Source organism: Oryzias latipes, chromosome 18, assembly GCF_002234675.1.
Source record: "Oryzias latipes chromosome 18, ASM223467v1".
NCBI lineage: Eukaryota > Metazoa > Chordata > Actinopteri > Beloniformes > Adrianichthyidae > Oryzias > Oryzias latipes.
In genome coordinates this window covers 26,372,233-26,399,335 of record NC_019876.2, presented here as the reverse complement: position 1 = coordinate 26,399,335, position 27,103 = coordinate 26,372,233, and the positions used below count along the sequence as shown (strand labels likewise).

Here is a 27,103-nt window from a genome sequence, read left to right as displayed (position 1 = left end):
ACATTGATGGGGGAGTATATCCATTTTTAGAGGAGGGTCTATTTCTTCTACTCTGCTCTTCCTCAGCTATTTATTGACTCAGACTTACGGCAGAAGGTTTCGTTCCTCCAGGGTCCAATGTCAACTCCACGGTCTTGACACTCGTTGACGTAGGCTTCAATGGCTTCACACAGAATGGGTTTGGCTCCCTCTAGCTCACACAAGTCAAACAAACAATCCTGGAAGTAGTTCTGGAGAGAAAAGCATGGCTTGTAATTCACAAAATCTTAAACACAAAACATAACAAAACTCTTAACATAAACCTTCAACAGTATGTGGACATACGTTGGGGTTGACTTTGCCGTGGCACACTGCAAAGGGACTGTTTTTGTCCAGCAGGATTCCACAGTAACCCTCATACAGTTCCTGTTCTCCTGGTTCACATCCAGGGATGGTGGCGTTGGGTTGCTTATTACACCTTATATCATAAATAAGAAGTTAAAATTTTTAATATTTAAGGCTTTCTCCATAATAAACAAAAACTGAACTATGCAAGGGTTCAACTCTGAAAGAAACTCCTTCAAGTTGTTTTTCAGATTGAACCTCATGCAGGGAAAGTTATATCCACAAAGACTCACTCTGGATCAGTGTTCCAGCTGTGTCCAAACTCGTTGGCGTCATTGGTCATGGTTCCATCTGGTTTTTGGAAGTCATCTTTGGAATTTCCATTGTAGTCCCCACACAGTCCACATAACTTGTCCTGGTAGCTAAAGAGCACAAAGTCAGTAAGGTAGACAACAACAAACGGATCAGAGATGAAGAAAACTGTCAACAACCATTATGGCTGGTGTTTTCTCATTACTAACAAATTACTAGTTTCTATCTTATCGTGTCACTTTGCCAAATCTGAAGGTTTCAAGAGCAGATGTGAAGATGCTATGAGCGGACACTGTACGGTCTTTACTTACTCTTTGATGACTTTGATGTCCATGAAGTGGTTTCCATCGTAGCGGACAGTGACACCAAAGGTCATGGAAACGGTGTAATGTTTCCCTGACTGGAACACAGACACTTCGGGGGTGGGGTTCACCGGTAGGTTGACATTGGTCCCATTCACCTGCAGGCGGGTAAAAAGAATTACAGATTACTAATGACAGACAGTGTTGGAATACCAATACAAAATGATAGAAACCTTTAACGCATTGACATTTACAATCTCTCCCTCATTTCTTACCTGCACAACGCCTCCTTTGAGTATGGAGATCTTCACCATGTGCACATACACGTGCACAGCCTTCAGATAGGAGATGGTGGGACTGTTGTATCGGTTTTCATTGTCAGCATGGACCTCAAAGAAGGGCAGACTTGTGGCGTTGCAGATTCCTGACATCACATAGCTGCAGTTTCCCATGAAGTTGTATTTGCGCTTGTCAAAGGTGGTGTAGTGAGGATCTCCTGATGCTATGCAGGTGGATGTGTCTAAAACACAGAAAACCAGAAGAATATATTGCTGGAATCTATTTTGTGGGAAGATTTTGCATCTGTTAACTTTCCTACTTTCCTCAGATCCGTCCTTTTTGAGCAGCTATGTGACATTCTTACCTTTAGGATAACAGCCTGGAATACCGTTCACCTCTCGGCATTCCTCAGAAGGGTCGCAGGAGTTATCTGTGCATTCCAGAGTGTAGTTTCCAGCACAGCGGCAGAGTTTTGAACAACCGTCTCCAAGTACAACCTCGCCAGGCTGAAAAGAGGATCAAGGCGTCATCAGATCAGATTTATACCTAAATGATTTATTGTCATGTTTTTTCTTCTCTTAAAGGTGAAATAGTAACTTTGACCTCTGACCTCATAGTAGTTACCATCCTCATCCAGACACCCACATTTCTCTATTGGCACACAGCGAGGTCCCTTAAAGACGAAGCCCGGTTTACAGAAACATCCGCTGATACAGGAACCAGAACAGTTGGTGGATGGTTCTTGACAGGTCGGGATACAAGCTGGACCACACTCTATGTACTCAGCGTTAGGAGGACAGGGGTCTGTACACACAGAGGAAAAATAGTCAAAAAACTATAAATATGAACACTCTAAAACTATAAATGACGATGGAACATACTTGGTGGTTTGGTTGTGACTTCAGGTGTAGATGGGCCAGGAGTTGGTGGTTTTGGTGTGGATGGGCCAGGAGTTGGTGGTTTTGGCGTGGATGGGCCAGGAGTTGGTGGTTTTGGCGTGGATGGGCCAGGAGTTGGTGGTTTTGGCGTGGATGGGCCAGGAGTTGGTGGTTTTGGCGTGGATGGGCCAGGAGTTGGTGGTTTCGGTGTGGATGGGCCAGGAGTTGGTGGTTTTGGCGTGGATGGGCCAGGAGTTGGTGGTTTTGGTGTGGATGGGCCAGGAGTTGGTGGTTTTGGCGTGGATGGGCCAGGAGTTGGTGGTTTTGGTGTGGATGGGCCAGGAGTTGGTGGTTTTGGTGTGGATGGGCCAGGAGTTGGTGGTTTTGGCGTGGATGGGCCAGGAGTTGGTGGTTTTGGTGTGGATGGGCCAGGAGTTGGTGGTTTTGGCGTGGATGGGCCAGGAGTTGGTGGTTTTGGCGTGGATGGGCCAGGAGTTGGTGGTTTTGGCGTGGATGGGCCAGGAGTTGGTGGTTTGGGGGTAGATGGATCAATAGTTGGGGGGTTGGGAGTACTTGGCCTTTCAGTTGCTAAAGCAGACACCCAGATAAAAAAATATATGTTAGGGATTTGTAATTTTGTATTTTTCCAAGGTTTTTGTGATTTCTTAGAATTAATAAGAACATACGCAGAGGGCGACATTCATACAGTCCGTCTTCCAGCTGGCATACGTCAGTCAATGGATTACAGCTGACGTCGTAGCACAGGATCTGTCCTCCACTGAGACATTCACAGTTCTGCTCACAGCCCTCCAACAGCCACTCATCGTCCACCTGGAACAAAGTACAGATTAGAAATACGTCTGAAAGATACATTTATTATAATTCTTTTGTTGTTGTTTTTTGCATATGTGCGAGCATTTATAAGTAAAAATAAGTCATTCATAACAAATTTTGTCCTTTTTTTTTCTATGATACAGTTTATACACAGATGAAATTTGAAATGATATCTTACTTTAACTTTTCCAAATGTTTCAAATGGTGATTAAGTTGCTCTGTAGAGTTCTTTTGTTTGTAAGATTGACTGGTGACGTCAATAACCAGCCACGAAAGCTATAAGAACCTATTTTAAATAAACACATTATTTAAATTCTGCCCTGACAAAAAAAGTGTTATGAACAGGAATCCTCTTGATCAAGTTGGAGCAGCTGTCAGATGGAACCAGATGTTTGCAGTTCTGAACATGAGGCTAAAGGGGTGTTGGTCACTTACAGGGTGGTAGGTTCCACTGGTGTCCACGCAGCCACAGTCCTTCAGGGGCACACATTTGTCATCACTGAGGATGAATCCTGGGTCACACTCACAGCCCTCCACACACACGTCCTCACAGCCGGGGGAGCCGACCACGCCCAGGCAGGTCTCAGGACACGAGCTCACGCACAGAGAGTACGAGCTGTTAGCAGGACAGTCCAGGGCTGCAATCAGGAGCAGAGAGAGGAACCCGGGTCATTAAAATCTTCTGAATTCAGATGGAAGACACTGTGAGAATTGAAGATGTAGAACTTTGGCAGGAACTCTTCAAGAGGAGGGAGCTGTGTTCATCTGGAGGACTTACGGCAGAAGTCTGGAGCCCTCCAGTGGTGGACGGTGACTCCGGCGCTTTGGCAGGCGTCAGTGTAGGCTTGGAGCTGGTCACACAGAACATGCAGCTCCCCGTTGAACTGACACATGTCGTACACACAACTCTGGAAGAACGGTTCAGGGTCCACCACACCAATACACTCTCTGCACAGCACAACAGGACAGACATCAACCATTTTTCAACCTGCAGGGCATCAGAATTACTGATGGTTCTAAATCTCAACACATGTTTGGTTCTGGTTCTCCTCAGGAGCTGACTTCTCACCTGAAGGGTCCAGAAGGATCTTCTATTTTTCCACACTTGTCTGGTTTGGTCACCTCAGCCTCCAGTTCAGGGTCACAGTCTAGGTCAGGCGTTGTTCCTGGGCTACACCTGGACACCACACATGTTCACACATCCTCAGTCCCATTCTTCCAGGACAAATCCGGAAACTGTCAGACCTCAGCTCAGTCAAGACTCTTCACTCACCATTCATCCTCGTCCTCCTCTGTCTGCCAGCTGTTCCCAAAATCGTTGACATTTCCTGCTGGAGTTCCGTCCGGTTTGGTGAAGTCGTTGCCTGCGTTCCCGTCATAGTCACCACAGAGGCCGCACATCTGGTCGTGGTAGGAGCTGAAGGAAAGCAGATGAAGGGCTTAGTGCTTCTGAGCTTCAGCGCTAACAAAACTAAGATGTTCCATCGTGAGAACCAAACCAACCTGGGGACGGAGATCTGGGCGTGATGATTTCCATCCCAGCGCACCCTCAGGCCAAAGGTGGTCTGCAGGATGACGTACTGACCGGAAAGACTGAGGGACATGAGTGGGGAGGGGTTGTGAGGGAAGGCCACACGCTTGCCGTTCACCTGCAACACGTGAACACAAAGACTGTATCAGAAATGGGATTAAAACAGCAAAGATGAATGATATCCAGTTTACATTTGAGAACAAGCAAAGAAAAAAAAGAGTTCAGATGTAGCTGAACTAAAGCAGAAGAGGATGAGTGAAAAAACAAAAGAGCAGAGAGTAAATCCAGGAAGTTTCAATGGCAGGCCAGTTGGAAAACATGTAGGCCCTCAAAGCCTGAAGTTTATGACTTGTGGTTTAAACTGACCAGAGTTGTCCTGGACTTCATCAGGGTCACTGTGATGTTGTTGACGGTGACATAGAGTTTCTTCAGGTAGGACACTCCTGACACCCCTCGCTCTTCATTCTTCCCCTCCACAGAGAACCAGGGATCTGCACAGGAGCATCCACCAATCACAAGAGACATCAGTCAAAGGCAGACTGGACGTTAGGCTCAATGAATTGCTTCATTGTCAATAATGAGCCTTGATTTATTTGATTTAAAACATTTCACTCTGAACACGCATCATCATAGGTCAAAAGCTTTCCAGTATGAGATCTCTCAAGATCAGGGTCATAGAAAAGACTTGTTTGGTAACATCTGGCTAAAAAGAAATGAACAGTCATAGATACTACCTCTACATTTCTATTCTTCATTTATATTACCATAACCTTTTGCCAATCTGTTTCAAACCCTGAAGCACACTTTTTCTTGATCCCTGAGCTGAGAATTTTTTCTGCATCTTGGCTTGACTGACAGAAATTGCTGAGTTTCATGCTGAACTCAAAATGTGCAAATGACAAATTCAGTTAGCTTACACGCCTTTTGGAATATATATTTGTAAACTGAAATGCCCAGTTGCGCCTACCGGAGTCATTCCTGCATGTTCTTGCTAATGTGTAGGTGCAGGTTCCCATGAAGGTGTAGTAATTCTTGTCAAATGTGTTGTAGTGAGGATCTCCAGAGACAATGCAGTCCTGAAAGCCTACAGGAGAAAAACAAAGAATCTGAACACCTAACAGAAAATATGCCATATATTTGTGACCCATCTCTTTTCTTCCAGTAGCATTAACAAGTCATATTGTTCTGTCTATTAATTATCTACTACAAAAGGTATTTGAGGAGAAAGTTAAAATGAAAACTGACTTGTGGATACCATTTCCAACCAAACATGTGGTTCATACCACTGTATTTTCATCTCCCTTTGGTAATGAATATAGTATTTACGGATTGAGTTGCGGTGGCTGTAGACTTACTTGATGGGTAGCAGCCCAACTTTCCATCCTGCATTTTGCACTCATGCATTGGGGGACAGTCAGAGGCCACACAGGTGACAAAGGGGGAATCACACCTGCACTTGAGCTTACAGTCCTCCACATAAAACTCCTCTCCGGGCTGACAGACAAACAACACAAATGGTTTAGTTCTACTTACTGGTTAGACTTTCTAATAGATGACACATCTGCTGATTTGAGCAAACATCTACATTTAACAAAAAGAGCTGAGAAATGTGGGACGGGAGCATCCAAAGACCTGCCTACCCCCCTTCACCTGCTGAATGGTAGGGTCTGTCAACAGACAGAGGTTCACTGTACCTCATAATACTGGCCGTTGGTGTGTTTGCAGCCGCACGACTCCCTCTTTACACATTTGCCAGCACTCAGGACGTAGCCAGGATCACACACACATCCCTCAGAGCAGGCCCCCCCACATGAGGAGGGCTTTCCAGAGCAGGTGTCCTGACAGGGGTCAGCACAGGGCTCATAGTGGCTGTTGGGGGGACACTTCAGAGCTGTGGGGAAGACAACAAACAGTTGTTATTCTCTTTAAAACTCATCTGTCTCTGCCTCAATTGAGCCATTTTTATGGGTGTTAATCAATTTAAACGTCTGTCTTCAAAACCTTTCAATTTTTCTTGGGCTAAAACAGTCTGGAATATTAAAAGTGACGATTTAGCGTAAAGCAGATCAATGCTCATTGAGTCTATTGACAAGTGTCTACCTGCTGGTGTCCATCCTCAAACAACATTGATGGGGGAGTAAATCCACTTTTAGAGGAGGGTCTATTTCTTCTACTCTGCTCTTCTTCAGCTATTTATTGACTCAGACTTACGGCAGAAGGTTTCGTTCCTCCAGGGTCCAATGTCAACTCCACGGTCTTGACACTCGTTGACGTAGGCTTCAATGGCTTCACACAGAATGGGTTTGGCTCCCTCCAGCTCACACAAGTCAAACAAACAATCCTGGAAGTAGTTCTGGAGAGAAAAGCATGGCTTGTAATTCACATGTTCTTAAACTCAAAACATAACAAAACTTTTAAGATAAACCTTCAACAATATGTGGACATACGTTGGGGTTGACTTTGCCGTGGCACACTGCGAAGGGACCATTTTTGTCCAGCAGGATTCCACAGTAACCCTCATACAGTTCCTGTTCTCCTGGTTCACATCCAGGGATGGTGGCGTTGGGTTGCTTATTACACCTTATATCATAAATAGGAAGTTAAAAATTGTTAATATTTAAGCCTTTCTCCATACTAAACAAAAACGGAACTATGCAAGGGTTCAACTCTGAAAGAAACTCCTTTAAGTTGTTTTTTAGATTGAACCTCATGCAGGGAAAGTTATATCCACAAAGACTCACTCTGGATCAGTGTTCCAGCTGTGTCCAAACTCGTTGGCGTCATTGGTCATGGTTCCATCTGGTTTTTGGAAGTCATCTTTGGAATTTCCATTGTAGTCCCCACACAGTCCACATAACTTGTCCTGGTAGCTAAAGAGCACAAAGTCAGTAAGGTAGACAACAACAAACGGATCAGAGATGAAGAAAACTGTCAACAACCATAATGGCTGGTGTTTTCTCATTACTAACAAATTACTAGTTTCTATCTTATCGTGTCACTTTGCCAAATCTGAAGGTTTCAAGAGCAGATGTGAAGATGCTATGAGCGGACACTGTGCGGTCTTTACTTACTCTTTGATGACTTTGATGTCCATGAAGTGGTTTCCATCGTAGCGAACAGTGACACCAAAGGTCATGGAAACGGTGTAATGCTTCCCTGACTGGAACACAGACACTTCGGGGGCAGGGTTCAACGGTAGGTTGACATTGGTCCCATTCACCTGCACACAAGCAGGCAAGTAAAAAGAATTACAGATTACTAACGACAGACAGTGTTGGAATACCAATACACAATGATAGAAACCTTTAACGCATTGACATTTACAATCTCTCCCTCATTTCTTACCTGCACAACGCCTCCTTTGAGTATGGAGATCTTCACCATGTGCACATACACGTGCACTGCCTTCAGGTAGGAGATGGTGGGACTGTTGTATCGGTTTTCATTGTCCGCATGGACCTCAAAGAAGGGTAGACTTGTGGCGTTGCAGATTCCTGACATCAAATAGCTGCAGTTTCCCATGAAATCGTATCTGTGCTTGTCAAAGGTGGTGTAGTGAGGATCTCCTGATGCTATGCAGGTGGATGTGTCTAAAACACAGAAAACCAGAAGAATAAATTGCAGGAATTTCTTGTGGAAGAATTTTGCAGCTTTTAACTTTTCTTCTTTTCACAGAACAGGGATTTTTAGCAGCTATGTGACATTCTTACCTTTAGGATAACAGCCTGGAACACCGTTCACCTCTCGACATTCCTCAGAAGGGTCGCAGGAGTTATCCGTGCATTCCAGAGTGTAGTTCCCAACACAGCGGCAGAGTTTTGAACAACCGTCTCCAAGTACAACCTCGCCAGGCTGAAAAGAGGATCAATTAGTCAACAGATCAGATTTATACCTAAATGATTTATTGTCATGTTTTTTCTTCTCTTAAAGGTGAAATAGTAACTTTGACCTCTGACCTCATAGTAGTTACCATCCTCATCCAGACAGCCACATTTCTCTATTGGTACACAGCGAGGTCCCTTAAAGACGAAGCCCGGTTTACAGAAACATCCGCTGATACAGGAACCAGAACAGTTGGTGGATGGTTCTTGACAGGTCGGGATACAAGCTGGACCACACTCTATGTACTCAGCGTTAGGAGGGCAGGGTTCTGTACACACAGAGGAAAAATAGTCAAAAGAAATGAGAAAATGTAATGATTAATTATTTACATGCTAAAACTGTGTATGAGGATATAACATACTTGGAGGTTTGGTTGTCACTTCAGGAGTTGGTGGCTTTGGTGTGGATGGTTCTGGAGTTGGTGGTTTAGGTGTAGAGGGTTCTGAAGTTGGCGGTTGGGCTTTGGAAAAGAAGAAAAAGAAAGAAAAGATTAACTTTCAAGGTGCCATTACTGATCCACATGTTTTAATCCCAGTGTAACAGCAACTGGATTCTCACCTTTGCAGGTTGTAATGCACACAGCATCAATAGCAATGTCTGTCTCAGGGGTTTCTCCATAGGTTCCCATAATTACAAACTAGAAAAAATATGTGTGGTAAACAAATTCAGTGGATTCACATGCATCCACACACACACTGATGAATAAAAACACACATTTTGAGCCTCTTTGATTTCTTTCTATATCTTCTTAGATTGCATATCTACTCCTGAACACAAGTTTGCAATTGCAAATTTTCAATTCAGATTTCTGAGATAAAGCAAAACAAACTAAAACAATTTTTCTTTAATGAATTTGTGTTCCTGGACATGTTTAATTTCATTTTGTTAACAGTCATCCAACAGAGTGGCCACTGTGGTCTTCATGTACAAACCCTCGGGGCAGAAGTTCCCTTATACTGGACGGTGGCAAGCTTCCAGCCTTGACCTTGGTTCCCCGTGACCTCAAAGAGTGCGGGTCCAGGGTTTACATCTGGGGAGAAAAAAAGGATATTAAAACATTGGAATGTAACTTTAGATCCAATTTTGACACATGCACATCATCTACTACCTGTGATGGTGTGAACGCTGATCTTCATGGTGGTGCTGGTGCCATAAAGGTAGTAATAGAAGGTGAGCTCCAAACATCCGTCACTGTTGGTTATTACAGGACTTCTGAGTTGAGCACTCTCTCCAGGCATGGTATCATAGGAATCCATCAACATGTACTGTCCGCCTACATGTGGAAGACTTGTTTTGAACAACTGCTCCTTTTGTCAATTTACATAAAAGTAAACCAGTTAATGGACAATTTTTAATTATTTACTTTTTAACCTTTACCATTAGATCAATTTGTGGGGGGACATAGCTTTTGCAGGCAATGCTATGTAATGTTGAATTTGCAAAAAGAAAGAGAAAATCTTGACTGACCTCCAGGTGTGGAGAAGTCATCGTCAGGTCCTGTGCCTGGAGTGTCTGTCTGTCCAGACCACTGAATGAAGCCGTACACATCAGGATTGTCTACATGAGTCTCCCATCCACACAGGTCACCACTTTTGTCGAAATCACAGCCGGAGAGACAAGCTGCGGACCAAACATTTGGACATCAGCGCCATGAGAAAGTACAGGTGCTTTTGTGGAAGGTCTGTGAGAACTCACTGAGACATGCTCCTTCTGTGATGACAATGTTGTCCAGAGCTGAATCACATGATGAAGAAAGGCCTCTCTGAGCCTCAAACACAACCTGCAGACACACAGATGGCCTTTCTTTCAGACATACTTGTATCTTCAGAGTAAACCATTCATGGGTTGTTGCACACTGGCTGCTCTCCAGCCGTCTAAGGATGTAGTTGAATGTAGGACTCACAGTGACGCTTTGACTGCTGGGTTTGGACACGGTAACAGCACCATTCAGCCACGACGGGCTAATTGAACCGGTCCTTTTCCAGATCTCCTCCTCAGCACTGTCTGTTTTTTTTAGAACCCTCAGCACATTGGTATAATCAGTGCCGTACATGTAGTACACAAACTGGACACAAATCTGAGAGGCGGCCGTGGAAAAGGCCGGGCTCAACAGACGAGCTTTCTGTCCGTTGGACACGTTGTCACCTTCATGGTAGATGTAGTAACCCTCTGCAAGAACAGAAGAAAGTTAGTGCAGGCAGTTGTCTTAGGTGGACCTCAGAATAATTCATCATTTGCTGGTTCTGCTTTTCTAGAAAAGATATAAAGGCTGCGGACCTCCATCCGGGTAATCTCCGCTGGGCCCAGTATTAGGTGTTGGAGTTCCCCCCGTATGTCTGATCCAGTCACTGTTGTCTGTGTTGTCCTGCCTGAAACTGCAGAACGGGGAACTGTCCTGGTTGAAGTCACAGGAGGTCAGAACCACTGTTGGACAAACAAGAGAGGTGAGTGACTGTCTGTTGGTGTTGTTCTTGAAAGGCTAAATCTTGACCTTTCGTTGCCTGTCATGGTTGACAGTTAAATTATAAAGCTAAAGTCCACATCAGTCCAGAGCACATGAGGTGTTGAAACTCTGCTATGCAATATGTGTGCTATTAGAACAAAAAAGATACAAACCTTCTTCTCTCTGGTTTATCTGCCGTCTGCAAAAGATGCAAAAACAGAGGATCAGCCAGTGGTGGACAAGCAGAAGACATTATCGGGTAGAAGACTTATAGTGGTTATTGATAACATTTTGCCTTATTCATTCCCTTTTAGTGGACCTCATGCAGGAATGGAGGATAGAAGAGTGTAGATTTATGTCCTGCAGTAGACAGGATTGAACCATGAGCCAACTTCTCGTGAGTCGTGGTCCCTTAAAGGAGTGTCAGATTCCAGGCCTTTCGGGCCGGTGCGAAAACATGTTTTCCAGCCAATCTGCCATTAAAGCTCCTTATTAGCTAAACACATCTGTTCCAGGTAATCAGCAGCAAATAAGGCAGGATTTTCAGTACTACGAGAAGCAGAGATGCTCTGCTGCTTTCTTTTCTAACAATTTTAGGTGTCTTCATCTTGATCTGGTCAAACATTTTATTTTTATCGACTACTCTACCCAAGTTTTATCTGTAACCACAAACACTAGAGATTTTTGTAAAGTTTGTAACAAGTCCACGACCTACACTGATGCGTCTATTCCAGTGAATTTGGAGGTAATGGTGAAGTAATCTAGAATAGAATAAAACTGTATTGATCGCACATAGGGGAGATTACCTAAAAATAAAACAAATAAATGTGAAAAAATCTCAGATAATGGACAGAGGAAACACCTGAACGTTCTGACGTTCCAGCTAATGTTAGATAAAGCAGATTGCTGTCGCATCTTTTTTTCTGTTACATGCTATCCAACCTCAAGATGATAAGATAACTGATAAGAAGTATTGCTTGGAGGCCTTTAAACATTGTACAGAATGACAGCTTTCATGACTTAGTAAATTCCCTTTAGTAACTGCGTCTACCAAACTTAACATGGACGTCAGCATATACGGATTAAATTAGAGTACAAAAGCTTCCTGGACGATTTTAGTTCAATGTGGGCAAATTTTATTTAAATTCCCACCAAAATTGTGTTTTTGGTGTTTTACAATGTTTTTGTGATATTTTTGGGATGATGGAGGACATATTTATACCCAAAATTGCATTTCTAAATATTTCTTTATTCAAAACGTTGTGAATCAGGAGTAGAAGGAGAAACGCTGTATAATAAAGATCCTATTTGTTCGGTAGAAAACACACTGGATGGGCCTCAAGCTCCCTGCTCTGCTCAATTCTGATGCATCCACCTGATAGATCCATGAACGTCTTTGGTTTTTTCTTTTTAGGAATCATTCTGCTACCCTTTTAAACACTTCCGAGGCATAAATTGAATTGTCGCGGCATTTATTACTCAGAATAGCAAAACACGGAGCCTCAAATCAGATTAATCCAATCTGCAGTTGCACGTGTGCACTGCATTGATAAAAAGGAGCAATGAAAACAAATACTGGTAATTAAATAAGGAGTAGCGATGAACTATAAAGCCATAAAAAAGATACAATAAAATTATAAAAGTTTGAAGACAAAATACACATCCACGCACACATTGACAATTTACATTAGTATTTTTTTTTTTTTGATTAAAGTATTTACTGTTTCAATGCAATTTAAGAAGACAAATAAAATGTTCAGTCTGTTTCTTCTCGTTTCCAGAGTTTAATAAGTTCTCCCTGAGGGCAGAAGTTCAAATTGATCATTTCCTGGGTGGAAACCTTGTCTCATATTATGTCTAATCTCTTCCTCCAAATGACAAAACCTGATGTCATCAAGCAATATTAAATAATATGAGACTTTTAACCCAGAGAACCTTTCTTTTTATACAGTATGCATATATTCACTACCAGGCCAAAACCCATTAAAAGGTGAATTCACAGACTAAAATAACAGAGTTTTCATATAAAATATGCTAAAAAAAAGTGCATAATGAAACTGTTAGTACAAAAAAGTAAGATAAAATAAAACCTCAGAAATGTAAAATTAGAGCTGTTCATTTATTAATCTTTCTTTATATTTGTAATTATAAAGAACTGTGTCAGTCTCGTCTAAACGGTAAAGCGCAGATCTTTCCAACACAAAACAATCCATTTTCAGCTTCATGAAAAGAAAAACAGGGTTTTGTTTGAGTCACTGCCAAACTTTAAAACCCTTTTCAGTTTTTTCACTTGTAAATTCTCATTCTTATTCAGAGTCATTAAGGGTTTGGGGTTTGTAGTTTACTTCCAGTTGTTTTTGTGTAAACTCTAAACCTCTGTCAAAACTGTATTAAACCAACAAAAAAAATCTTCACAACGTATTTTTTTAAAGCTGCTCAATTGGAAAAATAATTATAAAAATTGGTTAAAATAATTGTAAAAAAAAATCTATGCATTTTATTTATTCTTAATTAATATGTACTTATGATTATTTATTAATTTCAAGTGTTAAAAATAATTTAATACTATAATAAGAAAATTACAAAACACAGATACAGCAAACCTATTTCCGATATAAAGTAATTATAAAATAAGGAAAATTCAAAATAATATGTCAGAAAATGATGTTATCTTCTTGACAGCATAATAACTAATAAATATAAATAGATTTTCTTGCAGTAATTCACTTTAGATTAATTAAATATAAGGATTATCAATAAAACGTCAAATAGAGTTTGGTTTCTTTCTTAAACGGCATTGCTGTCATAATCTGGTTCATGTCAGATTAAATGCAGACGATTTATCAAGAACCAAAATTAAATAAAGATAATAAATAAAACGTTCTTAGATCATCTTATGATCAATTGTGATTTTAAATATGACATATAAAGGCTTTTTGTTTGCTTGTTGTTGTTTAAATTGTTAGACTTTCAAACATAAAAAGCTAAAATTTATCAAGAAATTATGAACATGTAACAAAAAATTGAACAAACAGAAAGATCATTAATGGGTTTGATCAGTTTCTGATTATTATAGGAATGTCTTGGTGAGGTTACCCACCTTTGAGGGACCTCATTGGCACTGCAGCTGCACATCCATAGGAGCAGAAAGATAAACGGCAGTCTGTCCATGACAGGCAGCAGAGGAAGACAGAGAGTCTCATCTGCAGAGGTTATATATGGAGGAGGAGGAGGAGGAGGAAGAAGATGGATTCAACCTTCTTCCACACAAGACCTGTTCCCTGGGTGGTGTTTAGGCTCGGTTACGCAATGCTGCAAAATGTGTTAATGAGTAACAGTGAACGATATGGACAGGGTGTGTGCCGCAGTGAGGGTGTGGACCCCCATCATGCCCCACGTTAAAACCAAGAACTTGGACTGTCATAAGCTTGCTGTGTAATAAACAGAACACTTTGATCACCTGGACACACCTGCCTGTCGCCTCGGGGATTTTCTGCCACCAAACAAGCCTCTCTGCAAAGGGGAGTCAGCATCACTGCTTCATCGCTGCATCAACCCACTGCCCTCCGTGTCCTCCCCCTGTTAGACCATCAGCCCATTCCATCAGGAAAACCGTCAAATTTCTCCCTTTGATCCCTTCTATATGCTTTTACCATCTCTCTGAATGATGGCGGTCTACCAGCTGTACGTTATTTAGGGATCTTTGTCTTTTTAACTTGTCCCAGTGTTATGTTGCCACAAAGGGGCCCAAGCCTGGTCCCCCCGTGGCGGTCCGTACCACGGATAAAAGACAGGGGTTGTGTCAGGAAGGGTATCCGGCATAGAAATCTCTGCCAAACCACCTGTGCAAATCAAATATAAATCTGATTTGCTGTGGAGAACCCTGATGGGTTATGCCAAAATGTGAACAATCAACCAGGGTTGATTTGTTTTTGTTTTATCAGCATCAGTTCAAATGTTTGTCCGCTTTCCCCCTGATCCATGGCTCTTGTGTTTCATTTCATGTTTAAAGTGATCATGCTACCTTAAGGGGTTATCAGTTAACAACAAGTTTACAACACGTCTTGTGTTGAAGAAGGTTGACTCCATCTTCCTCGTCCTCCTCCTCCATATATAACCATATGAAGTTTGTCTCTTTATCAGATCCTCGTGTCACTTTTGTTTTGCCATCAGTAGTCTACCTCATCACCTTTTGGTCAGTCTTGTTGTTGTCTTGTTTCATTTGAAAAACCTGGTTCCGCTCTCCTGCACTTTGACCCTCCAAAAAACCCCTCAAGGGGTTTAAAAAAGGAAAATTGAATTAAAGCAGCTTTTATGGACCCCCACTTCTCTGCTGCCCCACTTCTCTACTGTAGTTATCTCAAGAAAACTCAGGGGGGAAAAAACACTTTTTTTTTTTTTAGTTTTAACATATATGCCTCCCTGAAATGTTTTGGTGGTTACCTTGGTAACCCAAAGACTAACCTTTGCTTGTAGGTGTGTGCTTTTTTCCGTGAGTGCGGTTGAAGTGTCAGGATGTGTTATCTGTATATGAACTGCAAGGACGGTGTTGTTACTGTACTGTAATCACTTTGAATGTGACAGAACTATTGACTAACCTGCAGGAATTATTTCCGTGTCAGTTTCTACTCAGCCTGTTTCTCACTGTTACTGTGACATAAACACTGCTGTGTAGGTTAAAAAATAAAAATGATAGGTCAAAATCATTCATTATAGTTCTTGCTCTTCATCTTAAAGAACCACTCTGATGGATATTGTGTTTTTGGTGTTTTTAACATGTTCTTGTAGCATTTTCCTGATGATGGAGGACAGATATAAAGAAAATTAAGAACAAAATTTCATTTCTGAGTATATCTTTTTCAAATGGTTGTCAATCAGGAACATAAAAAGTGCTGTTTGAAAAAGCTTGTAGCAGTGACGTCAAAGCTACATTCGACAGGCCACAAACTCCTTGCTCCGCTCCATTCTGATTGTCTCCTCTGAGCTGAAATCTGACTCAAAACTGTATGGCTCAATAGCTCCAATATTGCTCGCAATTTTTGTTGCACCGGTAATGTTAGGTTAGGGTTGTGAGGGGCTGTAAGCTGGCGGGAGAGAGCATAAACAAAGGGATGATGGGAAATGATTGCAAGTTTCTAATGAAGTCCTGCCGCTCTGCAGAAACTATGTCCACTGGGAACACTTTTACAATAGACCGAAATATGATCAGAATGGGACTTTAAGAATATTGAGCAAGTACTTGAGTAAGTAATAAAAATTACATTTACTCACTTGTATTTATATTAGCACCTTTATGTACATTTAAAAAAAAGGTTATAAAAAAAGTTTTGCTTTGCGTAAATTTGAGTTTCTCTTACGTGGATTATGATGACAATATCTTATCAACAATAGGCTGTATCTGTGTAGTTAGACAAGAATGGAGGGATGAACTTCAGGTTATGGCGAACAAGAAGGGATGGAAATGATTCGACATGTTCCACAAGTAGGAAAAGATCAAAGGAGAACTAATGAAAGGGAGAATTGATGAATGATGAGAGCTCAGAGAAGAGGTGACTGTTGAGGAACAAGAAGTGGCAAAGATCAGTGAAGATGAAGACGTTGAAGAGCATGAAGAGTGGGAAGATGGGAAGTCCTAACAACACACCTGTGCAGGTATGGAAGAGTTTAGGAGAGGTGACAGAAAGGTTTCTGACTGGGCTGTTCAACAAAATCTTAGAGAGTGGAGGGATGTTGTGGTTCAATTTTGTGGAAGAATGCATTGAGCCGAAGATAGTTGTAGAAACTACAGAGGAATAAAGCTGATGGCAAGTTGTTGATAGAATCGACCTATATCATTGTAAAATTGTGTAAAAAAAAATAAAAGATTGTATCAATATTGGAAATATCTGTATTTGGGTAATGTAAATGTATTTTACTATAACGTAAAAATGAGCATCCCAGTGGACAAAACATACGTGATGACTGCATAAACTGATCAGTCCGTCATTCTATTCCAAAGTGTACAAAACACTTTAAATTTAGCAAAGACGTCTGACCATCCAGTGTGCTAGAATGTTCTAATAATGTCCTTTTGGATTCTTTGGATGTGGAAAACAGTGGGCTGAACTTTAGGAAACTGAATTGTGAATGTTTTTACCATCAATTCTTTCTTGTGTGTACATATATTTCATTTACACTTGATTATCTTGAATAAATCCACGGAATCTGGAAAACTTCAATGTTCAGTACCAGGAATTTCTCCCTGAGTCCCACTGGTTGAAGTTTTGGCTAAAGATGTCCTGGATTAAATTTAAGTCAGTGAATCAGATCGAGTCAGACCGTTCAAAATGAACCAATATAAACTATGACTCTTATCAGCAACCACAAATTATGATATGAATAGAATAGTTGTCAACCCTTGTCCTATCCTATGACCCCACCCTTCCATTGACGTGTTCTCCCTACCATGACGTAGGTGGATAAAGGTGAAGAGGATTTCGTTTAATCCATGGACACCAGTGAAGATCACAAATCATTAAAGAAAAAAGGTTCAGATCACTGTCTAGTGGGTCTAGATGACCCAACTCCCAATGTTAAAGTGCCTAGGATAGTACAAGGGTTACAATGAATAGTTACATCCCTACCTGTTGGTGGGATTTAGGAGCTCAAGGTGGAGGAGGGACTGCACCAAGCATCAGCTTTCAGCCCCATCTTGTTTGTTTTGGTGATGGACAGACTGACAGGTGATGTCAGATAGGAATCTGATGTTTGCAGATGCCATTGTGACCTGTAGTGAGAGCTGGGAGAAATTGGAGGAACGTCTAGAGAGGTTCGAGGTTTGCTCTGAAAAGAAATGAAGGTCAGCGGCAGCATGGATGTAGAGAAGAGGGGCTGAGAGCGGTTGTTGTGAGTGAAAAGGATGCAGAGAAGGCAACTTCTAATCAACAGTTTTTGATAGTTGGTACTGTTTCACTGTTGGAGCTATTTCAAACATTCATTAACTTTTTTTTCTACTTTTTTGTTATTTTTTTTGATAAACAAATATGCTATTGTGGGAATTCATTTCCCAACAGGCCAGAAGTGTTTCATTGTTTTTGTGATTTTGTATTAATTGTTTTAGTGGTGGGCCATCTTTTTTGATTGCTTTATTGGGGGTTTAAATGATCCATGCAGTTGCACGCAGGGCAATTTTGCTTTCTGTGAGGGCTTGGTCCATTTATGAAACCTGCACAGGAACAGGGTCCAACCCACCCAACTTTATCAGTGAGACAGGCAAACAGTTCTGTTGGGTCTATCAGGTTGGTGAATGGAGCAACTGTAGCTTATTGGTTTCTACTCACTCTCAGCACATGTCACTGACCATCACCTCCAATGGTCACTTTGACTTCTACAGATCTCAATCAGTGGGTGAGCGAACCAGCAAAGAACAACTGCAGTACCCATCAATCCTTATTTTCTATTTTGGACCTGCAGTGTTCTTTGAAGGAATGGAAATATAGCTGGTGACAAATTATTATGTGTCCCTAGCTTTAGCTTTATCTCAGCAGTTCCTCTTCTGAGTCACATACAGTGCACAGCGCAGAGAGGTGGGGAAGGAAGCTACCAAGTTCACAGTAACTTTACTGGCAGAAATAAGCAAAGGTTTACCACATGGCTGGGAATAATTCACCAGAAACTAAGATTTTGTCACATACAATGACCTGAAACTGTTTTTATTGCTTAGTTTTCATCAAACTAAAAGAATCACCAACAGTAAACCATTCTCTTTAGGCCACTCACTGTTTAGTTTGTACAAAAACATAGTAAACCTATTATACTTTCTCTGTACTTCTAAACTCTGTATTTCATGGACTGGTGGTGGTGGACATATGACAATCTTCAGGAAAAAAATGGTTTCAGGTATTTTCTTTACAACCTAAAATGACAGCAGGTCTCCATGGTAACCTGGAAAACATCAACATCTCTATGATTGCCCCATTCTATGCACACACTTTCACTGCAACACGCATAGCGTTACTTACATGTGAAAGCTGAGTCATTAGATCAGGTCTGCACTTTCACCTTTTGAGCTACATGATCAACATTAGGCTTTGTGGGTGTTCCTCTGCACAGGGCTTCTTCACTGTGGAGATCCCGAGTGAGAACCTCTTTTCCTCCACCAGGAGGCTTACATGTAAAACGGGCCATGGAGGAGTCTTCCAACAGGATATTGATCCCAAACGTTCAGCCAAGACAACCAAGTAATGGCTGAAGGAAAAGCAGATAAAGGTCATGGAGGGGTCCAGCCAGTCTCTGGACCTCAATCCTGTAGAAAACCTATGGAGAGAGCCGAGGCTCACAGATGCCAAGCCGCAGCCACCAAATCTGAATGATTTGTAAAGAAGTCATTTGTAAAGAAGATAGATAGATAGATAGTAGATAGACAGACAGACAGACAGACAGACAGACAGACAGACAGACAGACAGACAGACAGACAGACAGACAGACAGACAGACAGACAGACAGACAGACAGACAGACAGATAGATAGATAGATTGATAGATAGATAGATAGATAGATAGATAGATAGATAGATAGATAGATAGATAGATAGATAGATAGATAGATAGATAGATAGATAGATAGATAGATAGATAGATAGATAGATAGATAGATAGATAGATAGATAGATAGATGGATGAAAACTTTATTAATCTGCCAAGGGAGAAATTCAGGTGTCCAGCAGCCAAACACACAATAAATAACAATAAAATAAAAGTTCACAAAATAAAATAGCAGTTCATATTAGGCAGATTCGTTAAACAGCCTGATAGCTGAAGGGACAAATAGGTTCTTAAAGCGCTCTGTCCTGCATCGCAAGGTTGAACCAAAATTCCTCCTGATGTGTGCAGAAACCTGCTCCTCAACCACAACAACCATCTGTGCTCATAATAAAGGTTTTCCCATACAGTAACTAAGTCTTTCTGGCAAGAAAGTTGGATACTTTATCCTTCAATGTAATGGAGGATGACCAAGTGGCTAAAGTTTTTCAGTTTTGACTTTGGTTGTTTTATTTGGTAAAACTATCGAGACCACAGCAGCAAAAACAGCTGTCACACACCAAATATGTGTTGTTTAAAACATCACAACCGATTCAACACTTATGTTTCCAACCCCTGTTTTGTGCATTAACTGTAGGAGACAGTTATTTAAAGTGCATAAAAAAAGAATAAAGGGGTCATCAACACAGGGCAAGTCGACAGCCTTCTTTATCTCTCTTCCATAAGGTAAATCAGCTGTGCTGGGCAGGAAAACAATGACAGCTCCGGGGTGGATAGTGGGCTGTCACGGCCTTGATCAGAACGCACAGTCAATGCAAGTAAAAAGAGTGACCTTCAGTCATCATGCACCTCATTAAGGAAACTTTGGGCTCAGCCTTTCTGGATTTACGGGCTCTTAGAGGTTTTGATAGCTCATAAAAGTGCCAAAAGGGTTTGTCTTGAGAAAACAGCTGGAGGTACTGCTGGGCGGAGAACCTCTTCGTCATGAAGACCTTCAGAGCATTTGGGAATTAAATGGGACAGGCTGCATGGGGCTGGAAAAAGTCCTCTCTAAGGCATTTCAGTGAAGTCAGCACTTATTTTGGTCAAGAATAGGGCAATTGCTGTACGAAACAAAGTGTTCCTTTTTTCCCCTCTGAAGCATCTTGTTAAACGAAGATAACAGATAAGCATTAAACTCAGTTGACCTGACGTGTTGAGCAGCTTTGTATCATAAAAGATCCCATCATCAACATGAGTTTGTTATGTGTTACTGGGCGTGTCCTCCCCTTATAAAGATACTGAAGGAGTTTCTCCAGAGTGTGGACCTTTGTACTGACCTTCATGATGCATCCTCTCATTTCTGGAAGCTTTCGAAGGTGTGGTTGGGTTTAATGGCAAATGTCTGCTGTATTCCACATAAAATGTGCTCATCAATGACTCGCACACTAATTTAGATTTTTAATTAAACTATGCAGAAGTGCTTGAGGTGTGTACAGCAGGAGCTCAGAGTTTATCACTTTCATCTGAAGAAGGAGCTGAACATCTTCTCTCTGCAAACCACCAGTACCCACAACTTCTCTGTGACACCATCATGTCCATGATGCAGATGAAAACAGGCCCATCATAATACCCGTGTTGGGTGTCAATGCCTTTCTTGGTGTTTTCTTAGGTTAGGAGTCCCTATTTAGTTTTTGATAGCTCCCCGTTAGCTTCCTAATTCTGGTTTTAGTATAATCCATTGTCTGACTTGACTTCTCTTAACTGTCTGAGAGCCGCAGAGAGCATAGTTGCTTTTAAGAAAAGGCTCAAGACCCATCTTTTTAACTGGGCTTTTAGCTCATTTTACTACTTTTGACATTATTGTTTTATTTTAAATTTCGTTCAGTATTTATTTATCAATTTTATCTTGTAATATGAATTTAAACTGTAGGTTTATTAACCATTTATTTCATTATTCCTTATTTCAATGTTTTATTCTTTATTTATTGCTTTTATTGGCATGTTTACTCTTTGATTCTCATTTTTATTTCCGGTGCTTCCTCTCCATCCGTGTCGGCTGCTGTTCGCCACTTCGCTGTGGTGAGGCTGGTCCCCGCCTGTAATGCTGCATTTGGCCGGTTATGCAGCTTTTCACAGAGAAGGAGGTCCCAAATATTAGCGTTTCCAACAACCAACATTTTGTTTTCGTGCTTAGCCTATTTCCCTATTTCCCATTGTCTATCTCCATCAGTTAGGGGGTGGGAGGTGGGAAAGGGGTGGGGGGCTGTGTGTTGGTCTGAGGAAGGGGATCTATTATAATTTTTGTGTTTGCTGTCCCAGTTGCTCCCAGCCCTGCAGTAGCTGCTGCTGATGCTGTAGATGTAGCCTTGAATACTTCAGCACCATAACATCCCACAGCTCTGGTTTTCCCCAAGCATAACTTTGGTGAGACTCGTTCTGCCCGGGCTGGTATCGTGCAAGACCATGCCCAAAAGAAATTCCACACTAATGGCCCCTTTCTTGGTCTCCTAATGCAAACTGATGGGCCAGACTAAGAGCAATTCACACCAAAAAATGAACTAAGAATTTAATATCAAGTTGAATTTAAAGCTTACATTTACTTGTTACATTGCCCAAAAAGTATTTGAGTTAGTGACTCAGTTACTGCATCTTAAAAGTAATTAGTTACAAAGTAAATCCATTTTAAATTAGTGTTAAAATGTGGCAATAAATGTTATATTTTTCCTTAGCTGTCCACAAACATAAAAAAACTTGAGTACAATATTTTAATCAAAGTGACACTTCTGGTATGATGGTATATTTCTAACAATGAAGTTATCCATCCATCTTCTTCCACTCATCTAGGACTGGGTCGTGGGGCAGCTGTCTAAGCAAAGATGTCCAGACTTACCTCTCCCTGGCCACTTCCTCCATCTCCTCTGGTGGACCTGAGGCGTTTACAGGCCAGCCGAGAGACGTAGTCTCTACAGCAGGGGTGTCAAACTCATTTTGATTCGGGGGCCACATTCAAGTGGGCGGACCAGTAACATAAAGGCAAAATGACAGCTTTGCTCTTGTTTTTTTACTCATTTGGAAAACATGCCTCAACCAACATTGGTTTACATTTATTATTTACACATCCATTCACAGAGGCCAATGGATATTAAATCAAATTAATTTCACTTAAAAAAAGGTCTATTCAATTTTATACTGACTGAATATTTTACATCTGTCACTGAAGCAATCCCGATGATAAACTCAAGAGGGGCTACCGAAAAACATGAAACACCTGCCTACACCTGCCTTTCATAGTGTGAAAAACACTATGAAATGTCCAAGAATCTTTTCCTGGTTTCTGCCTGAATTTTGTGGCAACACCTGCCTTCTTCCTGACCTTTGATGCGACGCCATCGGTGACCAGACTGACATCACGCGACCACTTCACTTCAACATTGTCTGGCACAGAAACTAGAGAGCTGACTATGTCATCAGCTGTTGCTGTGTCCGCTGTGACGGTCAGTTCAACACCTCAATGCAGTCAGTGCTTTCATCAACAGTGACCGAAAATGCAACAAATGACCGGATTCCCTCATTTGGCTGCCCAAGTCCCCAGTGGAAGTCAACAGCTTCCCACCTGAACTGAAAACAGTAAGAAGACTGCTTTCCCTTCATGAGGCTCCAGATGGCTTGCCAGAATCTCTTCAAGGCTATCTGATAGTCCTACTCCATGGGCTTCCCAAACTCCTCCCAAGGCCGAGTTTTTTCCTCCACAAAAGCCCAAGCCGCAGCCTGCATACACTGTCAGTACTCATCAGCTGCTTGTGGGACAATGAAGTCCCCCAAACGGGGGACTTTCCAGTACCCCTTCGACAGACACCAATAAGGTCAGGTACTACAAACTGCTGTTCGGCCTGTAGGCTGCAACCACAGTCAAGTTCTCTTCTTTCATACATTGTGTCTGACATTGTTCTTTGTAGTGTTCATTTAGATTTTGCGACAACCCACTTTGTAAAAAGATCTGTGGCTGTTAGAATGAACCTGCTGCTCCGCACGAGTGAACCGTGTCTCTGAGCAGAGCAGCTGCAGTCTCGCTGCTTCGTCTTGGCAGACAGGGAAGGTGCTTTGTTACAGTGCGTGGTTCGGACTGCAGTCCGTTCGGCCGCAAATGCACTTAATAATAATCATAACAATAATCAAAGCACGTTTAGAAGATGATCTCGCTCTATGTCGCAGCTCTGTTTGTTTACAACGGACCGCATAATATCTTCTTCTATGGTAGTGTCGTAATTTGTCCAGACCAACGGACAGCCTGTATTTACCTAATATGGAGGTTTATAAACATGTTATACTCCGACTATGAATGAGGAGGCCAGAATTGGTATACAATGTCAATATCTGTATTTTTCTACAACCAAATTTCTTCAAACTTGCTGTGATGGTCATGAACATCAATACCAACAATATTCCAGTGAAAATTTTGCGTCACCTTTTGATGAAGGAGTATTTTGGATGGTTCAAATGTTTTAATTTAACTATAAAGGCAGGATGCTTAGGAGAACTATAACTTTAATATCTCTAATATTCTGCAGTCATTCTTCTTCAAACTTGCTGTGCTGATCATGAACATCATTACCAACAATAATCCAGTGAAAGTTTTGTGTCACCTTAAATGAAGCAACTTTAGAAAGAGTTGACAGGACCAGATGTGATTTTACTTGGAGTTTCTTCATTTCTGCTTGATTCCATTCCATGTCATGCTCAACAACCCACAAAACACTCTTGTCAGTGTTGAATCTCACTTTTAGAATCTGTCTGATTATTATATTTCAGACAAAACACGTTATTTCTGGTAGTTTATTATGGAATGAACAGACATGCAATCCAAATGAATACATTTGTACATCAAATAACGATACAGGGCATGCAATAACTCTCATTTATTTCAGAGTACAGTACATGTAATTTCTATAATGGGTATAACAGTGACATGGGTGATATCAGCGCTTTATGCCGTCTTTCCAGCTCGCTGGGTGTGTGTACATGTAATTTCTATAATGGGTATAACAGTGACATGGGTGATATCAGCGCTTTATGCCGTCTTTCCAGCTCGCTGGGTGTGTGTACCGTAAACTATGATGTAAACGCGCATGCTAAAAGTCAGTGACGGCTGGCGTGACCGCGCTTCCGCAGATGTCGGCTCACTTGACCGCGGTCGTGAATTTGAGTTATGTCTTTTGTTTGTGTCTTTTGGTAAAGCAACGTTTAACTAAATATTCCACATTAATACCGAAAAGAACTGCATTTCTTAAATACTTTAGTTCAAATTATTTAAAGATAAAATCACAGATGTTTCAGCATAGAAGTATAAGTGTACTCTTAAAACGTTTTCGACTTCCACCTATCAGAACCCGTGCTGTCCAGTTGTGTTTGGATAACAATATTAATGCCTCAGTCTATAAGTGTGTGCTGCGATGGCCGAGTGGTTAAGGCGTTGGACTTGAAATCCAATGGGATCTTCCCGCGCAGGTTCGAACCCTGCTCGCAGCGTATGTCTTTAGTGATCTTTTTAAGAATAATCGTTGATATTTGCATTTTTCCATTCTGTTATCTTATATCTACGTAATGTTTTTGTATGAGTAGGCGAACTCTCGACCCCCCTTCAAAAAAAACAAACAACGGCTTTGTTCATATCCGGTATGCTCAGTGTTTAGCCTTCAAAATAAAGGCTCTTGGTAATGCAGTTACGATGCAGGAACAGCGGGTGTCGCTCTGTACTGTATGCTGTTATGCTGTTAAAAAGCCTGAACAACGATTTCTACATGCACTACATGCATGCATGTCTCGGATTGTAAGGGAATTCAACTATCTACGAGTGAAGAAATGGTTGAAGCTACTGAACTTTTGGTCTAATTGAAAGAGTCACGTCATCTGCCATAAAAGACTTGCCTTGTATTTATAACGGAATTTTCTTCTTTTTTAAAGATTGCTTTCAACCTTAATAAGTAAATAATGTAATATAACTAAATAACTAATAATGTTTTTTTATATTAGTGACAGAGGAAAACTGCTATTACACTGAAAATAATAGTTTCCTAGTCTTCTGGCATGTCACCATGTTTTCGTTTTTTAACTGTAAAAAAAAAATTAAACCTGACATAACTTTTTTGTAATATATTTTTATTCATCACTGTAATTTCTTGTAATGCAAGTCACAGAGGCATGTTTTTTTTTTTTTTTGCTGAATATGTAAAATGACTAGATTAGTCAATTATACGTACGAACAACACAGAAGGGCCAGTTTAATCTAAAGTGATAAATTAAATAATCCTTTTTCTAGTTAAAGTGAATTTCCAAATGTTTTTTTCTGGACAAAAAATAAGACATCGGACAGTTCAGATGAAATCACGGCTAGACAGAAAAGGCACCGCTGGGATTCGAACCCAGGATCTCCTGTTTACTAGACAGGCGCTTTAACCAACTAAGCCACGGCGCCATGTGGGAAGATAATGGTCAATATTACATAATATATCACTTACAGCACCACTATATGATTCTTTCTAAGGGATTTATAGGAAAGAGGATTCCCACTCCATCTAATCCTATACTGGGTTCTCTTCACTCACACCAATTACCCTCATGTCCTCCTGCACTACATCCATGGCCCTTCTCTTAAGTCTCCCTGAAGCCATCTTTCCCAGTACCTACCTAAACACCTTTTCCCCAATCATCAGTGTTCCTCCTCTCAACACGTCCAAACCACCTCAATCTGCTTTGTCTCCAAATCATCTACCATGAGACGTCCCCATCCAGTGACAAGTTAGCTCCTGATAGTTATGGCACTAGAGAAGAATCCTGCAAATATGAATTCATTCGGGATCATACAGACATATTTTTAAGGTATCTATAATTACACATTCTGGAGTGATCTTAATAATGTAACAAAAGGAACAAGATCTTTGTTTAAAGTACACACATGACCGTGTTACATTTAGCCTGTTAACTAACATTGCATTGGGTTACATGCTACAGTACATCTCAAAACATCAGGCTTTTAATTTTGTGATGAGTAGATTGGGAAAGGTTCTGAGTGGAAGTCAAAAGCAAAATTTCAGCCGTAATTCTAAAACCAAACCGTTCTATCTCAGTGTAACGTTACCAGCGTCTTTTATCAGACGGTATTAGTTTATTTGTCTAGAAGGTTTTAAAACTGTACGTGCTGTTATTTTAACTGTGACTCACTGATGTTTCCTCATATGATCAGTGTGAAAGTGTTTTCCCATATTTTCCAGGTTCTGTGGTTACAGTTAGATCTCCTGGCGCCGCACTGTCACTTTCATTCACTTCAAGTTTTAGAAACTTTCCACCATTGATCATTCCTCCCAAAATAGAGGATATTCGACCCTTTTTCCATGAGTAACTTCCTGTTACTTATCCCAAATAGCAGTCTTCCTGCCTGCTCCTCTCTCAAACAACATTCACTCTTTGTCACTGTTTGGTATGAATGCTATGTTCCCGTTTTGTACTGTTGGGTTGAAATGGAAAGTGATTTGCACCAAGCCCAAGATGGTACTCCTGCTTATCCCATCACACAGTTTCCTTTGGTACTTATAGTTAAAATCAATATGTTTTTAAAGCTGCGATCCACTCTGATCCCCACCCCCACCTCTGAGCTGAGGACTCCTGTCCTTGGCTCCAACAAAACAAGATATTCGCTTCCAGAGTGTGAAAACAGCTGTTGTGTTGAAGGTTGATGCTGCTTCTCAGGCCCCCCCCCCCCCCCCCCCCCCCCGACCGCTCCATGGCTGCGCTCGGAGTGTATCGCAGAGGGCCCCCCCTC

At 41.3% G+C, this 27,103-nt stretch overlaps 1 protein-coding gene and 2 non-coding genes across 5 annotated transcripts in view; 1 reads left to right on the top strand and 2 right to left on the bottom strand.

The window, feature by feature from the left end:
• LOC101162078 (zonadhesin) overlaps positions 1-13,978 on the bottom strand; it is a 40,894-nt gene extending 26,916 nt beyond the window's left edge. The window contains exons 1-35 of one of the 3 annotated variants that reach the window (XM_023966188.1): positions 13,886-13,978; positions 10,959-10,984; positions 10,620-10,766; positions 10,246-10,511; positions 10,038-10,122; positions 9,810-9,962; positions 9,451-9,615; positions 9,275-9,372; positions 8,901-8,979; positions 8,704-8,802; positions 8,417-8,610; positions 8,171-8,312; positions 7,806-8,050; positions 7,532-7,680; positions 7,202-7,330; positions 6,908-7,040; positions 6,672-6,813; positions 6,155-6,351; positions 5,816-5,954; positions 5,428-5,544; positions 4,827-4,951; positions 4,433-4,578; positions 4,203-4,346; positions 3,999-4,106; positions 3,708-3,877; positions 3,365-3,567; positions 2,782-2,926; positions 2,099-2,683; positions 1,828-2,021; positions 1,582-1,723; positions 1,214-1,458; positions 948-1,096; positions 618-746; positions 325-457; positions 89-230 (exon numbers count right to left, since the gene is read on the bottom strand). In XM_023966188.1, the coding sequence (XP_023821956.1) occupies positions 89-230; positions 325-457; positions 618-746; positions 948-1,096; positions 1,214-1,458; positions 1,582-1,723; positions 1,828-2,021; positions 2,099-2,683; positions 2,782-2,926; positions 3,365-3,567; positions 3,708-3,877; positions 3,999-4,106; positions 4,203-4,346; positions 4,433-4,578; positions 4,827-4,951; positions 5,428-5,544; positions 5,816-5,954; positions 6,155-6,351; positions 6,672-6,813; positions 6,908-7,040; positions 7,202-7,330; positions 7,532-7,680; positions 7,806-8,050; positions 8,171-8,312; positions 8,417-8,610; positions 8,704-8,802; positions 8,901-8,979; positions 9,275-9,372; positions 9,451-9,615; positions 9,810-9,962; positions 10,038-10,122; positions 10,246-10,511; positions 10,620-10,766; positions 10,959-10,984; positions 13,886-13,956 (5,536 nt within the window). In that variant the 5' untranslated portion in view covers positions 13,957-13,978. The remainder of the gene's footprint in view (positions 1-88; positions 231-324; positions 458-617; positions 747-947; positions 1,097-1,213; positions 1,459-1,581; positions 1,724-1,827; positions 2,022-2,098; positions 2,684-2,781; positions 2,927-3,364; positions 3,568-3,707; positions 3,878-3,998; positions 4,107-4,202; positions 4,347-4,432; positions 4,579-4,826; positions 4,952-5,427; positions 5,545-5,815; positions 5,955-6,154; positions 6,352-6,671; positions 6,814-6,907; positions 7,041-7,201; positions 7,331-7,531; positions 7,681-7,805; positions 8,051-8,170; positions 8,313-8,416; positions 8,611-8,703; positions 8,803-8,900; positions 8,980-9,274; positions 9,373-9,450; positions 9,616-9,809; positions 9,963-10,037; positions 10,123-10,245; positions 10,512-10,619; positions 10,767-10,958; positions 10,985-13,885) is intronic. The other 2 variants (XM_023966189.1, XM_023966190.1) reach the window with 2 other exon arrangements.
• Positions 13,979-24,731: 10,753 nt separating this feature from the next.
• trnas-uga lies at positions 24,732-24,813 on the top strand. Its single transcript has one exon. It is a non-coding gene; the product is annotated as a tRNA-Ser (tRNA).
• Positions 24,814-25,685: 872 nt separating this feature from the next.
• Positions 25,686-25,759, bottom strand: trnat-agu. Its single transcript has one exon. It is a non-coding gene; the product is annotated as a tRNA-Thr (tRNA).
• Positions 25,760-27,103: the final 1,344 nt, after the last annotated feature.